General features: G+C 34.7%; 1 protein-coding gene across 3 annotated transcripts in view; it reads left to right on the top strand.

Moving 5' to 3' along the window:
- LOC129009441 (putative solute carrier organic anion transporter family member 1B7) overlaps positions 1-16,516 on the top strand; it is a 113,561-nt gene extending 97,045 nt beyond the window's left edge. Inside the window, exons 12-13 of one of the 3 annotated variants that reach the window (XR_008492771.1) lie at positions 1,109-1,226; positions 15,207-15,312. Coding sequence is in view for 2 of the 3 variants with exons in the window: in XM_054442350.1 (XP_054298325.1) it covers positions 1,109-1,226; positions 15,207-15,405 (317 nt within the window). In the remaining variant the exon portion in view is untranslated. Of the gene's footprint in view, positions 1-1,108; positions 1,227-15,206 lie in introns of all 3 variants that reach the window. The other 2 variants (XM_054442350.1, XM_054442351.1) reach the window with 2 other exon arrangements.
- The last annotated feature ends 1,923 nt before the right edge of the window (positions 16,517-18,439 follow it).

The raw sequence follows: 18,439 nt of genomic DNA on the forward strand, positions 1-18,439 counted from the left end.
TTGTGATTCTAATATTTCTTACTCTCAGAAATTGAGAATGATTAAAAATAAGCAGAATCAGTAAACTGCCATATATAAATCACTGTCATGTTTTGTGATAAAATAAAATCTGAAAAGTATGAGTCACAAAATAGAACAAGAACAAAGTAAAATCTTGTATGCTTCAGTTCTAACATCTGAAGGATAGCTCTCTACTATGATGTCCTTCAAAATTTTGACCAAATTACCTATGTTTAAAACTAAGACTTAATCTCAAAATGTATACCTCTCCTATAAACAACTTATGTATTCCTGGAATGCTGTACTTTCTGTGAAACCAGGCACTACAAATAAAAATTGACTTAGGGACAGACCACTGAAATGTATGCACCGTTGTGATAAGACCACTAACAGAAACAAAATTTAGCAGCAACCCTAACCTGTACAGCCTAAGCTGCTTTAGGAGATATCAAGAAAAGCATTAAATCAATGGAAAGAAAATGCTGGACTGTGGTCTTTAAGAGCACCAAGAAGGAGGAAATGGGGTTCTGAGCCCAGAAAGAAGTAAAACTGGCCAATAGCTGAGCACTCTTTGAAACTAGGCCTGAACATCTCTGGGGGAGGGAATCCTGATGTAAGCATTCACTTTTTAATTTTCTTAAAATAGTATTAAAAATCTTTGACTTTACAGCAGTTGAGGTGAGAGCTTTTTCCTTTTCCCATAAGGTTGTAATTTGACTCCCAGTAATCCAGTCTTTCTTGCCTAAGAAAAATTGTATATGAATCAACATGATTTCCATGTTTTACTAATAACATTCCCCTTTTACCAGTCAGGTTTAAGTTAATCAACATTATAGGAAGAACAGAGTATATAGGTATATAATCCTCCTTCTTCCCTATGAATATAGGGAGGGAAGAGTAGATCAACTATGTCTATGACATTACCATATGACTTAAGCTTTTGAGCTTCCTAATAATTTTGATTCTTGGGTAGATGTAGGCCAAAACAATGGAATAATTTTCCAAAATTTTAAACTTTTTTTAACTCAAAATATATCAATGTAGAATATCACCCAGTTATATTTGAAACATTTTCCTTGGATTGATATCTTCTTATCTCATGTTGCAGGAGGTATTCTAGTTCCAATATATTTTGGGGCTCTGATTGATACAACATGTATGAAGTGGTCCACCAACAGCTGTGGAGCACGAGGGGCTTGTAGGATATATAATTCCACGTATTTGGGGTAAGTTGTCGTAAATACATTTTATTAATAGATTTTTTCTTTGACTATGTTAATTCCTAAGTCTATCATTTTAGTTTATTATAATATTAATAATGATAGCTACCATATAGTGAACACTTGCTTTGTATTTAGTATCGTTTCAGGCATTCTGGTATCTCATTTTAATAATCATAGAAACTGTAGAGAATCGCTATTTTCTCCTTCTTTAAATATGAAGAAAATAAGTTTCAAGAATAATGAATAACTTGTCCAAAATAGCACAACTAAAAGAAATACAGCTGGGATCTGTACTTGAATCCCTTTTTATTACAAAATTCTTCTCCTCTGGCTTCTCCAGGAAGACATAGAATGACCAGCTGGGCTCTGGTTATATGGTCATTGAGGAAAATATGGGAAAAAAGTGTTTCAATACTCTTCATAGGCAAAGGTATTCTCTTAGTGACATTAAGATAACTGGATGATCATCTGGAAGAAAAGAAGCTGCTGCAATTTTACCTTACCAATTATAGAAACATTAATTTGAAATTTATATATTGACCAAATACACAAATGTTTCATGTGAAATTATAAGTATTAGAATTACTCACATAGGATTTCTTTTAATTATCTAGGAAGAAAAAAATGTGTTTCTAAGTGTATTAGTTGATTCTCACACTGCTAATAAAGACATACCTGAGACTGGATAATTTATGAAGGAAAGAGATTTAATTGACTGACAGTTCCTTAGGTCTGGGGAGGCCTCAGGAAACTTACAATTATGGCAGAAAGGGAAGCCAACACATCTTTCTTTACATGGCAGCAGCAAGGAGAAGTGCAGAGTGAAGGAAAAGAAGAGCCCCTTATAAAACCATCAGATCTCATGAGAACTCATTCACTTTCATGAGAAGAGCATGGAGGTAACCATCTCCATGATTCACTTACCTCCCAATGGGTCCCTGCCACAACACATGGGGATTATGGGAACTGCAGTTCAAGATGAGATTTGGGTGAGGACACAGCCAAACCATATCATTCTGTCCCTGGCCCCTCTCAAATCTCATGTCCTCACATTTCAAAACGCAGTTATGCCTTCCCACCAGGCCCCTAAAGTCTTAACTCATTTCAGCATTAACTCAAAAGTCCAAGTCCAAAGTCTCATTTGAGACAAAGCAAGTACCTTCTGCCTATGAGCTGGTAAAGTCAAAGCAGATAAGTTTCTTCCTAGGTACAATGGGGAGTACAGGCATTGGGTTAATACACCCATTCCAAATGGGAGAAATTAGCCAAAACAAAGGGGCTACAGGCCCCATGCAAGCTGAAAATCTAATAGGGCAGTCTTTACACCTTATTGTTCCAAAATGACCTCCTTTGGCTCCATGTCTCACGCCCAGGTTACACAGATGCAAGAGGTGGGCTCCCATGGTCTTGTGCAGCTCTACCACTGTGGCTTTGCAGGGTACAGCTTCCCTTCAGGCTGCTTTTAAGGGCTGGCATTGTGTCTGCAGCTTTTTCACACACACAAAGCAAGGTGGTGGTAGGTCTACCATTCTGGGGTATAGAGGATGGTGAGCATCTTCCAACAGCCACACTATGCAGTGCCCCAGTGGGGACTCTGTGTGGGGGTTCCAACCCCACATTTCCCTTCCACACTGTCCTAGCAGAGGTTCTGCATAAGGGCCCCATCCCTGCAGCAAGCTTCTGCCTAGAAATCCAGGCAGTTCCATACATGTTCTGAAATCTTAGTGGAGGTTCCCAAACCTCGTTTCTTTACTTCTGTGCATCTACAGGTTCAACACCACATGGAAGCTGCCAACGCTTGGGGCTTGCAACCTCTAAAGCCATGGGCCAAACTGTACCATGGCCTCTTTTAAAAATCGCTGGAGTGGCTGGGACTTGTAGCACCAAGTTTCTGGGCTACACACAGCAGGGGTCCCTGGGACCAGCCCACAAAACCAGTACTTCTCTTAGGCCTCTTGTTTTGTGATGGGAGGGGCTGCCGCAAAGATCTCTGACATGCCCTGGAGACATTCTCCCCATTATCTTGGCAATTAACATTTGTCTTCTCATTACTTATGTAAATTTCTGCAGCTGGCTTGAATTTCACCCCACAATATGGGTTTCTTTTCTACTGCATCATCAGGCTGCAAATTTTTCAAACTTTTATGCTCCGCTTCTTCTTCAACACTTTGCCACTTAGAAATTTCTTCCACCAGATACCCTAAATTATCTTTCTCAAGTTCAAAGTTCCACAGATCTCCAGGGTAGGGGCAAAATGTCACCCAACTCTTTGTATAGCAACAGTGACCTTTACTCCAGCTCCCAACAAGTTCCTCATCTCCATCTGAGACCACGTCAGCCTGGACTTTATCATCCATATCACTATCAGCATTTTGTTCAAAGCTATTCGACAAGACTCTTGGAAGTTTCAAACTTTCCCACATTTTCCTATTTTCTGAACCCTCCAAGTCTCTAGGAAGTTCCAAAGTTTCCCACATTTTTCTGTCTTCTTCTGAGCCATCCAAACAATTCCAACCTCTGCCTGTTACCAAATTCCAAGGTTGCTTCCCCATTTTGGGATATCTTTACAGCAGTGCCCCCTTACCTGGTACCTATTTACTGTAGTAGTCCATACTCACACTGCTAATAAAGACATACTCAAGACTGGGTAATTTATAAGGGAAAGAGGTTTAATTGACTTGCAGTTCTGGAGGGCTGGGGAGGCCTCGGGAAACTTAAAATCACAGCAGAAGGGAAAGCAAACACATCCTTCTTCACATGGCAGCAGCAAGAAGTGCCAAGCAAAGAGGGAGAAAAACACCTTATAAAACCATCAGATCTCATGAGAACTCACTCACTACGAGAACAGTGTGGAGGTAACCATTCCCATAATTCAGTTACCTCTCACTGGGTCCCTTCCATGACATTTGGGGATGATGGGAACTATAGTTTAAGATGAGATTCGTATGAGGACACAACCAACCCATAACACTAAGTATGACCCAAGTGCCCCAAATTATAATTTAAAAAAAAATGGTGGAAGGATTTTTATTGCTTTGGATTATACCCAGTAATACAATTAATGGGCTGAATGGTAATTTTGTTTTACATTCTCTGATAAATCACCAGACTGCTTTCTACAATGGCAGAACTAATTTACAATCCCACCAGTAATGTATAAGTGTGCCCTTTTTTTCACCACCTTGTCAGTATCTGTTATTTTTTTACTTGCTAACAATAGCCATTCTAGCTGGTGTGAGATGGTATCTCATTGTAGTTTTGATTTGTATTTCTCTAATAATTAGTGATATTGAATCATAAGTGAGCCTATGATTCAGAAAATCAAATACCACATGTTCTCCCTTTTAAGTGGGACTAAACATTGAGTACATATGGACACAAATAAGGGAACAAGAGACACTGGGGTCTACTTGTGGGTGGAGGGTGAGAGGAGGGTGAAGATACAAAGCTACCTATAAGTGACTATGATTATTACCTGGGTGACAACAAGTCTGTACACCAAACCTGCATAGCATACAATTTACCTATATAACAAACCTGCACATGTACCCGTGAACCTAAAATAAATATTAAAACAAAACAGATAAAGAAAAGGAACAAATAATAAAATATTTTAAAAACTGCATCACCAAAACTTATTTTAAGTGAAATTCAACAACAAAAGATAAATTAGAAGAATTTCTAAGTCAGACACAGACAAATGTCCTATGTATATAAAAAGCTCTTAAAAATTAAAAAAACACCACCAAATGCTGGCAAGAATGAGATAACAGGAATTTTCTTTCATTGCTGGAGGTAATATAAAATGGTACAGCCATGTTGGAAGACAGAGTCAAAGTTTTTTACAAAGCAAAAGATACATTTACTGTATGATTAAGCAATCATGCTCCCAGATATTTAGCTAAATTAACTGGAAACATGTCCACAAACAAAAACCTGCATTTGAATGTTAAAAAGTGGAAGCATTTAAGATGTCCTTTAATAGGTAAACAAATAATTGAACTGTGGTACATTCATACAATGGAATATTAGTCATCAATGTATTAGTCCATTCTCAGGTTGCTATAAAGAACTACCTGAGACTGGGTAATTTATGAAGAAAACAGGATTAATTCACTCACAGTTCAACAGGCTTTAGAGGAAGCATGACTGGGAGGCCTCAGGAAACTTACAATCATGGCAGAAGGCAAAGGGGAAACAAAGCATATCTTCTCATGGCAACAGGAGAGAGAGAGAGAGAGAGCGCGCAAAAGTGGAAGTACCACACACTTCTAAACCATCAGATCTCATAACTCACTCACTATCTTGAGACCAGAAAGGGTGAAATCCACCCCCATAATCCAGTCATCTCCCACCAGGCCCCTCCTTCAATTTGACATGATATTTGGGCAGAGACACAAATCCAAATCACATCAGTCAATTAAAAAAAATGAGCTATTAATCTACAAAAAGAAAGAAAGGAAAATTAAATGTGTAAATAAAAGAAGGCAGCCTACAAAGCTTCAGATTGTATAATTTTAACTGTATAACTTGGTAGAAAAGGCAAAACAATGGGCAATGAAAAGATCAGTTGTTTCTTGGGGCTCAGTGGGGAGAAGGGATGGATGAATAGGTCTGACACAAGACATTTTTTGGGCTAGTGAAACTATTCTATATGATATTATAATGTTGCATCATAATATGCATTTGCCAAACCTTTGGAAATTTACAACATAAAAAGTGAACTCTAATGTAAAATATGGACTTAATAATGTATCGGTATTCTTTCATCATTTGGAACAAATGTGCTGTACTAATACAAGGGGTTAATGATAGGAGAAACTGTGCGTATGTTGGGCAGGGAGCCCTCCATACTTTCTGTACAGTTTTTCTGTAAAACTAAAATTGCCAAAAGATATAGGAACTAGTAAAGAAAAAAAATCATCAAACATTTTCCAAAAAAGTCACTAGAGGTTATGAAACATGAAAATATGAACATCATTTTTTTATTCATTGACAATAAGAGAATTGCAATTAAAAGTCACCCAGATTGTCAACAAAGGTGTTGATTGGAAAGTAAATGACTTTGAGCCAGTGGGAGTACTTCTAGGAATTTATCCTCTAGCAAGCTATATTCCCAAAATACTGAAAACAATGTAAATATCAATCAATAAGGTATCAAATAATGACATATGCAGACAAATGAATATTCTGAGTTCTTAAAAAAAGAAGAAAGGAGATATGTATTTTCTAATATGGACCCTATTCACAATATATTGTTACATTAAAAAAAAAGACAAAGCATGAAGAATACGTGGAGCATGCTATTATTTATGTAAAGTGGAGAATGTTTCTTAGTTCAGGTTAAATCCCTGGAGAAAACTCCCTGGGTCAAATCTACTAGAACTTTCTCTCACTTAATGTGTAAATTCACATCCAACATTCCCAACAAGTAATGATCCAGCTTTTCCTGGAATTCTAGTAAAGCAGCATTCACTACCCCACATTCTCCTAACTTTAAGTCTTATTATATAAAATGCCTTCCTAAATGGTAGATTTTATTTCCATGAATAAAAGTATGGAAAGAAATAAAAAAGCAACACTTACTAAATTTACTTTAATGACATTATTTTAAGAAAGTGTTTATTTTTGCTTGTTTGTTTGTTTGTTTTTTGAGACGGAGTCTCGCTCTGTTGGCCAGGTTGGAGTGCAGTGGCGCAATCTCGGCTCACTGCAAGCTCTGCCTCCAGGGTTCACACCATTCTCCGGCCTAAGCCTCCTGAGTAGCTGGGACTACAGGCACCCGCCACCAGGCCCGGCTAATTTTTTGTATTTTTAGTAGAGACGGGATTTCACCGTGTTAGCCAGGATGGTCTCAATCTCCTGACCTCATGATACACCCGCCTCGGCCTCCTAAAGTGCTGGAATTACAGGGGTGAGCCACTGTGCCTGGCCAAAAGTGTTTATTTTTAATTGGAATTATAACTCATTTTAGGACAACTGGCAAGGTGCTCCTCAGAATCTCCCCAAAGCAATGATCACCAAGTCCAAACATTAACATCACATTTTAGGATAGCATTACTTTAGTTACTTTCGTTTCAGTATGAAAAGACCTCTAAAACAATTTTTTTAAAAACCCATATTAGTTTCTTTTCCTTTAGTGAAGGTTTTGGTAGAACTAAAAGGAAATGTGTGTGTGTGTGTGTGTGTGTTGTGTACACCCCCACATATATATGTATGTGTGTATGTAAGTGGGAAGCAACAGAAGAGGTCAGAGGGATGTGATGTGAGAACGACTATGCGTATTGTTGCCAGTTTTGAAGTTGGAGGAAAGGGCCCAGAAGCCAAGGAATGTAGGTCGCCTCTAGAAGTGTGAAAAGACAAGGATACAGATTGTAGAGCTTACAGAAAAAAAAAAATGCAGGGCTAGGTGCGGTGGCTTATGCCTGTAATCCCAGCACTTTGGGAGGCCAAGGAAGGTGGATCACTTGAGGTCAGGAGTTAGAGACCAGCTTGGCCAACATGGTGAGACCCCGTCTCTACTAAAAAATACAAAAATTAGCCTGGCATGGTGGCAGGTGCCTGTAATCCCAACTACTCAGGATGCTGAGGTAGGAGAATCACTGGAACCTGGGAGGTGGACGTAGCAGTGAGCCAAGATCTTGCCACTGTACTCTAGCATGGGCAACAGAATAAGACTCCATCTCAAAAATAAATAAATAATAAAATAAAATGAAAAGATGCAGCTCTACCAATACCTTGATTTTAGCCAATTAAGGCAAGTGTTAGGCTTCTGACATCCAGTGCATACTTCAAGCTTATCTCATACACCCTTTCTTCAAAAGTTTGCACCACTTCAGCCAGCTAGAAATAACCATCCCTCTTTACAACTCTCCTGGCATATTGTAGCTGACACATGGCCCTTACTACTTTTATTTTAGTCACCTGTGTTCACTGCTGGATTGTTTAAAGTGGAAATTTTTAAAAGAGCAGTTATTTCCCAATTAATACACAGTTAAATGATTATCTTATGATTATTAAAGGACTTTATTTTTTAGAATAGTTTTAGAATCGCAGTACAATTGAGAAAAAAGCACGGAGATTTCCCATATCCTGCCTGCTCCCACACATGCATAGCCTTGCCTGTTATCAACATCTCCCATCAGGGTGGTAGATTTGTTACAATTGACAACCCATATTGACATATCTTTATCACTCATGATCCATAGTTTACATCAGGTTTCACTTTTGTTGTGGAACTTTCAGTGGGTTTGCATGACTGTATAATGATATATAATCCACCATTACACTATCATAAAAAATAGTTTTGCTGCCCTAAAAACCCTTTGTGCTCTGCCAATTCATCCCTCCTTTCCCTCTAATCTCTGGAAACCACTAGCCTTTTCACTGTTCCATAGTTTTGTCTGTTTCAGATCACATAGTAGTAAATCATACACTATGTAGCCTTTTCAGAGTAGCTTCTCTACTCAGTAATATGCATTGAAGTTTCCTCCAGGTGTTTGCTTGATAGGTTATTTCTTTTTAGCACTGAACAATAATTTATTGTCTAGATACACCACAGTTTTGTCTACTGAGGGACATCTTGATTGCTTCCAGGTTTTGGCAATTATAATGAAAAGTTCTATAGATATCTGTGTGCAGGTTTTTGTGTAGATACAGATTTCAGCTCTTTGGATCAACACCAAAGTGCAATTACTTGATCATATGGCAAAAATATGTATATTTTATTAAAAAATGCCAGACTGGCTTCAAAAGTGTCAGTATCATTTTGCATTTTCACCAACAATGAATGAGAGTTTCTGCTGCTCCACTTCCTTATCCACATTTAATGTTTAGTGTTCTGGATTTTGGCCATTCTAATAGGTATATAGTAGTATTTCATTGTTGTTTAAATTTGCATTAAATTTGCATTTCCTTGATGACATAAGATGTGAAGCATCTTCTTATATGCTTATTTACCACCTCTACATTTTCTTTGGAGAAGTATCTGTTAAGGTCTTTGGCCCATTTTTTAACTGGGTTTTTTTTTATTGTTTGGTTTTAAGAGTTCTTTGTATATTTTAGAAAACATTTATTTGGATGTATTTTGTGAATATTTTCTGTCAGTCTGTGTCCTCTGCCTCTCATTTTATCATCTTGACAGCGTATTTCTCACTTACTCAGAAGAATTTGTTTTGTTTTTTTTTTCAGAAATGGGTCTTGCTCTGTTGCCCAAACAGGAGTGCAGTGGCACCTTCTTGGCTCACTGTAGTCTTGAACTCCTGGGCTCAAGCGATCCTCCTGTCTTAGCTTCCTATTGATGTAATTACGTGATTGTTTATCTTATTAGCTTATTAATATAATGAATTATATGATGGATATTTGAATACTGAATAGCCAAGACAGTTGAATACTGAATAGCCAAGACAAATTCATATTTAAATGTTGAATCAGTCTTGCAAACCTGAGATACATGCCTGGATAACTGTTCTATTCAGAAGGTTTTAATTTTGATGAAGTCCTGCTTATCAATGATTTATTTAATGAATTGTGCTTTTGCTGTTGCATCTAAAAAGTCATAAACAAATCCTAGGTTGTTTTCTCTTGTGTTACCTCGTAGAAGTTTTATAGTTTTACATTTTACATTTTTATAGTTTTACATTTTACATTTGTCATTTTGAGTTAATTTTTGTGAAGCGTAAATTCACTGTTTTGCATGTGGATATCTAGTTATTCCAGCACCATTTATTGAAAATATTAACCCTTTATTGTATTGCCTTTGTTCTTTATTAAAGATCAGTTGACTATATTTAAGTGGGTCTATTTCTGGGCTATTTGTTCTTTCCACTGATATATTTTTTATTATTTTACCAAAATTACACTGTCTTGATTACTGCAGCTTTATAATGAGTCTTGAGGTCAGGTAGTATCAACACTATTATTTTGTTCTTCTCCTTGAGTATTGTCTTGGCTGTTCAGTATCTTTTACCTCTTCATATAAACTTTAGAATTAGTTTGTCAATATCCACAACATAATTAATGAAGATTTTGAGTGGGATTGCATTGAATCTGTATATCAAGCTGGGATGAACTGACATCTTGACAATATTGAGTCTGTACTGTACGTGAACATGCAATATCACTTCTTTTTTTAGTTCTTCTTTGATTTATGTAATCAGAATTTTATAGTGTTCTGCATGCAGCTTTTATATGTATTTTATTAAATTTTTACCTCATGTTTCATATTCAGGGGTGCCAATGTAAATGGTAATGTGTTTTTAATTTCAAATTCCACTTGGTCATTGATAATATATAGGAAAAATTTTCATTTTGTTATATTAATCTTGTATCCTGCAACCTTACTATAATAGCTTATTAGTTCCAGGAGCATTTTTGTCTATTATTTGAGACTTTCTACATACACATATGTAAAAAAAAGACAGTTTTGTTTCTTCCCTTCAACTTGTATACATTTCATTCCCTTTTCAATTTTTTTTAAATCACATTAGCTAGGATTTCCAGTACTAGTATACATTTCAACCTGTATACATTTCCTTTTAACCTGTATACATTTCATTCCCTTTTCATTTTTTTTTTTAAATCATATTAGCTAGGATTTCTGGTACCATCTTGAAAATCAGTCGTGGGAGGCGACATCCTTGCCTTGTTCCTGGCCTTGACAGGAAATCTTTGGGTTCTTTGACATTAAGTATGATAAGTGTAGGATTTTGGCAGTTTTTTTTAATCAGGTTGATAAAGTTCTCTATTCCTAATTTAATGAGAGTTTTAGTCACAAATGTGTGTTTGGTTTTGTCAAATGCATTTCTGCATTTTCTCATGTGATCATGTGATTTTTTTCATCTTTAGCCTGTTACTATAACGAATTATATAATTCGTTTTTGAAGTTGAACCAGTCTTGTAAACCTGAGATATATTCCACTTTGTTGTTGCATATAATTTTTTATATAATGTTGGATTAAATTAGCTATTTTTGAGACTCTTTGCATCTATATTTGTGAGATGTATTGCTCTGTAGTTTTCTTTTCTTGTAATATGTTTGTCTGCTTTCTGTATTAGGATAATGCTGACCTCATGGGATGAGACAGGAACTATTCCTGCTGCTTCTATCCTGTGAAGGAGATTATAATGAATTGGTGTGAATTCTTATATGACTGTTTGATAGAACTCACCCATGAGCCCATCTTGGTTTGGTGATTTCTATTTTAGAAGGTTATTAATTATTGATTCATTTCTTTAACATATATAGGCCTATTCAGATGGTCTATTTCTTCTTGTGTGAATTTAGGTAGATCATATCTATCAAGGAATTGGTCCATTTCATTGAAGTTATTAAAATTAGGGCTATAGGGCGGTTCATGATATTCCTTTTTTTATCCTTTTAAGGTAAATGGGATCTCCAGTGATGTTCCCTCTTTCAATTCTGATATTAGTAAATCTTATTTTCCTTTCTATCTCAATTAGCCTGGCAAGGGGCTCATCAATTTTACTACTTTTTTTTTTTTTTCAGTGGAATAGCTTTTGTTTCTGTTGATTTTTCTCTGTTCGTGTTCTGTTTTAAATTTCATTGATATGTGCTCTGCTTTTTATTATTTCTTTTGTTCTGCTTACTTTGAATTTAATTTACTCTTCTTTTTCTACTTTGTTAAGGTAAAAGATTAAGCCCTAGATTTCAGATATTCCTTCATTTTAAATGTATGCATTAATGCTACAAATTTTTCTCTAAGCCTGTTTTTGTGGCATCCCATAACTTTTGATACTATAACTTTATTTTCTCTTAATTCAAATATTTTTTAAATTTCTCATGAGATTTCACCTTGACTCATATGTTTCTTAGAAGTGTATTGTTTAATCTTCACATATATTATGATTTTTCAGTTATCTTTCTGTTATTGATCTCTGGTTTAATTCCATTGTGGTCTGAGGAAAGACACTGCATGATTTCCATTCTTTTAAATTTTGTAAGATAAGTTTTATAGCTCAGAATGTGGTCTATCTCAATGAATAATCTATGTGAGCTTGGGAAGACTTTGTAGTCTGTTGCTGTTTGATGGAGTAGTCTACAGATGTTCATTACATGCTGTTGATTGATAGTGTCATTGAGTTAAACTATGTCCTTACTGGATTTTTGCCTGCTAGATCTGTCCATTTCTGATAGAGGCATTTTGAAGTCTCCAAACACAATTATGGATTCATTTACATTAATTCTCTACTTATTGTCAGTAGGTTCCTAGAAACTGACAATAAGCAAAACAATATACCGTATGCCATAGGAACTTAACTCTTGTTTACACCAATTATCTGTGGTAAAATTGGTTTCATTATACAATACAAAATTTCACTTAAATTTACTAGTTTCCAGGAACCTGCTGACGATGTTGAGGACTTCATTTCTTTTTGCAGTTCTATTATTTTTTCCTAACATATTTTGACACTCCATTCTTACAAGCTTACATATTAAGAATTGTTATATTTTTCAAGGGACAATAAGAGAATTGATCTCTTTGTTATTACGTAATGCCTTTTTTTAATCCTTGATCAATTTTCTTGCTTTGAAGACTGCTCTGTTTTAAATTAATATAGTAATTCCCACTTTCTTTTGATTAATGTTAGTATTAATTCCTCAGTCTAATTATTTTTAACCTATATATCCTCATATTTAAAGTGAGTTTTTTATGAACTATATCATTTGGTTCTTTGTTTTAATCCACCAACAATCTTATTATTAATATTTTTTGAGACAGGGTCTCACTCTGCCACCCAAGCTGGAAAGCAGTGGCTTGAACATGACTCACTGTAGCCTCAACCTGCTGGGCTCAAGGGATCCTCCTGCCTCAGCCTCCCATGTAGCTGGGACCACAGGTGTGCACCACCATGCCTGGCTAATACTTGAATTTTTGTAAAGATGGGGTCTGACTTTGTTGCGCAGTCTGGTTTCAAATTCCTGAACTCATACAATCTTCCTTTCTTGGCCTCCCAAAATGTTAGGATTACAGACATCAGCCGCATGCCCAGCTAATTTTGGTCTTTTAATTGATGCATTTTGATCATTGACATTAAAAGTGATTCCCAGTGCAATTGAATGAATATTATCATATTTGTTACTATTTTCTATTTGCTGCCCTTGTTATTTGTTCCTATTTTTTTCTTCCACTTTTTGTCTTCCTGTTGTTTTATTTCAGCATTTTATATAATTTTATTTTATCTTATTTTTTAGTTTATTAGTTGTACCGTTTTAATTAAAACATTTACTGGTTTTCCTAGAGTTTGCAACATATATTTAGAACAAATCCAAGTTTACGTTTAAATAACACTTTATAAATTCACAGATAATAAGAGTACCTAATAATACCAAAATAACCCTCATTCTTCCTTCCTATCCATTGTGTCATTGCTGTCATTTACTCCACTTCTGTGTAATCATACATAAACATATGAATAAGCATGTAAATTAAATACTATTAAACACATTGTTGCCATTATTGTTTGGAACAAACTGTTTTCTATTAAATCAATTTAGAATAAAAATGTTTTTATTTGACCTTAACTGATTTCTTCTCTGATGTTCTTCCTTCTTTATGTATATCCAAGTTTCTGACCTATATCGTTTTCCTTCTCTCTTACAAACTTCTTTTAACATTTCTTGAAAGACAGATGTACTGGCAAAACAGTCCCTCAGTTTTTTATTGTGTGACAATGTGTTTATTTCAATGTGACTTTTGAGAGATAATTACACGGGGTACAGAATTTTAAGTTGGAGGTGTTTTTCTCTTAACACTAAATATTTCAGTCCACTCTCTTCTGGAGTGCATGGTTTCTGAAGAGAAGTCTGATGTAATCTTTTGCTCCTCTATACATAAGGTTTGTTTTTTTTTCTGGCTTCTTACAGGATATTTTCTTCATCTTTGCTTTTCTACAGTCTGAAAACAACAAACCTATGCATAATTTTTCTGGCAATTTTTCTTCTTAGTGTTTTCTGAGCCTCCTGGGTCTGTAGCTTAGTGTCTGACATTCATTCAAGAAAAATTTTCAGTGCTTATTCGTTCAAATATTTCTTTTTTTCCTTCCTTTTTCCCCTTCAAGTATTTCCATTATACACACGTCGTTATCACAAAGTTCTTGGCTATCACTTTTTTTTTTTTCCCTAGTCTTACTTTTCTTTGCTTTTAATTTTGGAGGTTTGTATTGGGATACACTTAGAGATAGTTTCCTCAGCTGTGATCTATCTAATAATAAAAAAATTAAGGTATTTGTCATATCTGTTACAGTATTTTTTAATCTTTAGTGATTCTTTTTGGTTCTTAGAATTTTTATCTCCTTGCTTACATTGCTCACCTGTTCTTGCATGCTGTCTACATTATTCGTTAGAGCCCTTAGCAAATTAATAATAGTTGTTTTAAATTTCCATTTTGATAATTCCAACATCCCTTATATACCTGGATCTGGCTTTAAGTCTTATTCTTTTCAGACTGGGTTTATTGCCTTTTAGTATGAGACTTGCAATTTTTTCTTGACAGCCAGACAAAAGGTACTGGGCAAAAGGAACAGCTGTATATAAGGGTTTATTAATGTGGTGTAAGGTGCTGGAGAAAAAGTAGCATTCAACAGTTCTATGATAAGGTCTCAATCTTTTAGTGAGCCTGTACCTGTGGATTGTGAACTTCGAACTTGCTTCTCAGTTTCTCTCTCTTGCCCTTAGGTAGAATGAGATGGTTTGAGGGGAATGGAGATGTATATTTTTCTCCCTCCCAGAGGAAGGCCAGAGAAAGCCGGAGTTTAGTTTCTTTAGCTTCATATTTAAAAATAAAAATAAAAATAGGGAAGTTTTTTATTCCCCAATGAAAAGAATAAACAGAATTGCTTTCTTAATATTTGTATGTATAACTTCTGTTTTTTTTTTCTTTTAAGGTCTGCAAACTGGGGAGAAAAAAATGTAAAATATTTTACACAATTTAATAATCTATTTTCTTTATTCTCTTTTCACAGAAGAGCCTTCTTCGGCTTGAAGGTAGCCCTACTATTCCCAGTACTTGTTTTACTTATTGTATTTATTTTTGTTGTAAAGAAAAAATTCCATGGAAAGGATACCAAAGTATCAGAAAATGAAAGACAAGTAATGGATGAAGCAAACTTAGAATTCTTATATGACAGTGAACATTTTGTACCTTCTGCTGAAGAACAGTAAAGCATGTAATTAAGAGGAGGAAAAAAAAGTAATTTTGCTGCTGTTTCCAACTAATGTATTGATTCAGTAAGACGTTATTTTTGTGGTGTTCTGGGTCTTTTCACTGAGAATTCCCACATTCTTCACTTATGATGCAACAATGAATAAGCCTGTGAATTTATAATGAAACAAACTATAAAAAATGGTACCCATGGTTAGGACATAGCTACACAAGCATTTGTAGTTTAGAGTAGATAATTCATAAAAATTTAAAGTGAGAGGAATAGTTAAGATGTAATAGAAGAAAAAGTACTTGCTCAGGTAGTTGTAACTCTTAATAAAACCAATGACTAGAATACAAGTGGAAGTAAAAAGGCGGAGATAGATTAATAGCCTAAATAAGGAGAAAAGCCTTATGCCTTTTTTAAAACAAAACAAAACCGTTTAGACATTTTACTTAGGCCTAAAATCTAGCCTGGATTTATGCTATAATGATATCTATTTTTCATGTTAAATTGTACATTACTCAGAAATTATAAATATCATTACTTTATAATTTGAAATTGTGTTTGCTAGCCACCTTGATGTATTTTCTTCCAACCTCCCATTAAGATACTACTAAAAAAATAGAAATAGTCAAATATTTGCAAGGTATAATTGTCAGGCAACATATTATAGCATGTGTTAAGTTTCTGCTAGGTCTATGGAAATGGGTTTTTTTTTTATTTTTGATTCCATTTTTATTCACTTTGAGGAAGTGTTGCCTGTTTTTTTTTTTTTATGTACTTAAGTGGCTAACATAAACAAGACAATCAGAAGGAAAAAAAAGAAGAAAAAAATAAAAATAAAAATAAAAACAAAATATCCATCAATTTTAATTTCACTCCAGTTAGAGAAAGTAAAAGCTCTGGTCTTAGATACATCTCTTATATTTCATCTGTAGTGAGAAGAAAGAACACTCTTCATTGGCAATTATTGAATTATTTGTTAGAATAGCATTTTTCCACATTCAGCTCCCCATCTTCTTGTATAAGGAAATGGTTTAAGAAAAGCTGACTTTGACTTGAGAAACAAAACCCATTGATAAGGTATGTCTTCATTGCATCTGTCTGTTCTCTGAGAGAAATAAAATCTGTGTCACTCTCTTGCATACTTGTTTGTTGGTTCATCATACACAAAAAGATATCTTCCACATCTCTACAAGCCAGGCAAGAAATAGGGAAAATGAGATCAAATATTTAAATATTGAATCTTCTAGTAGGAACAACTCTACTGTAATGAATGCTAGAGGTTGTAGTTTCTTATTCTTAATTGATTTAAAAATTTTTTTTGTATCAGAGTCAAGTGTAAAAATATATTTTCAACAAATATAATTATAGACCTACTTTAGAGATTCCAAATTCAAGCATTTGTGATATAGCTTGGACATCTTTAAAAAATTCCGCATGATGCTAGTATTCCTTGATAGACAGAAAGCCATATGATAAAACAAGGTATATCTGAGTGTAGCAAAGTCACACAAAATAAATATTACTAGAATCTGGGAAATGGCCTGAAAGTTATATATATACATACACAAATACCTATATATATAATTTCCTATATATATATACACACACGTAACTTCATATATATAAACACACATATATACACATACACATATATAAATAACTTCCAGTGTGTGTGTATATGTATATATACATGCACACATATACATACACACATATATAAAAAAGTATTTATATATAATTAATATATGTACTAATGTTTCCCCAGTCTGTAAACTAGAGAAAAGATACATTAATCACACAAACAGAAATTTGAGGAAAACCACACATTTGCCAGGTTTGTAGGTGTCATATAACAAATTTGATGGGATCATACACATGCACACATAAACACACATACACATAAAATCTTACATATTTATGGAATACAATGTGATGTTTCAGTACATGTATACATTGTGTAATGATCAAATCATGGTAATTAGCATATTGATCACCTTACACATTTATCATTTCTTTACTGTGAGTACGTTCAAAATCCTCTCTTCTAGCTTTTTGAAAGGTACATTATTGTTAGCTATAGTCACCCTACTATACAGCAACTTATTCCTCCTACCTAACTTTAACTTTTTACCCATTAACAAACCTCTCCCCATCTTCCACTTCCCTTGTTTTTCCCATCTTTGGTAACCACTATTCCATTCTCAATGCCTTTGAGATCAGTTTGTTTAGATTCTTCACATGAATGATATCATGCAGTGTTTTTCTTTCTGTACCTAGCTTATTTCCCTTAACATAATGTTCACCAGGCTCAACTATTTTATTGAAAATGACAGGATTTCATCTCTTTTTGTGGCTGAAGGGAGTTCATTATGTATATCTACATCACATTTTCTTTATCCTTTTCTCTGTTGATGGCATTTAGGTTGATTCCATGCCTTGGATAATATGAATAGTGCTGCAATAAACATGAAAGTGCAGAATGACTCTTCAACATATTTATTTCCTTTCCTTTGGCCCTATACCCAGTAGTGGGATTGCTGGATCATATGATAGATCTATTTTTAAATTTTTGAGGAACTTCCATACTGTTTTTCATAACCCCTGTACTAATTTACATTACCAACAGTGTATAAAACTTTCCCATTTTCCACAGTATTGCCAGCATTTTTTTTTTTTTTTTTTTGCCTTTTTGATGATATCCATTCTATCTGGGGTGAGGCGATATCTCATTTTGGCTTCTGTTTGCATTTCGCTGATTGTTAGTGATATTGAGCATTTTTTTCATATAACTGTTGGCCATTTCTATATCTTCCTTGGAGAAATGTCTTTGCCCATTTTTAAATTAGGTTTTTCCTATTGAATTGTTTGAGTTCCTTATAAATTCTTGATATTAATCTCTTGTCAGATATAAATTTGCAAATATTTTCTCCCATTCTGTAGGATTTCTCCTTAGTCTGTTGATTGCTTCTTTTACCATGCAGAAATTTTTTAGTTTGATGTAATTACTCTATTTTTGCTTTTGTTGCCTGTGTTTTTGAGATCTC

Source organism: Pongo pygmaeus, chromosome 10 (genome assembly GCF_028885625.2).
Source record: "Pongo pygmaeus isolate AG05252 chromosome 10, NHGRI_mPonPyg2-v2.0_pri, whole genome shotgun sequence".
Lineage (NCBI taxonomy): Eukaryota > Metazoa > Chordata > Mammalia > Primates > Hominidae > Pongo > Pongo pygmaeus.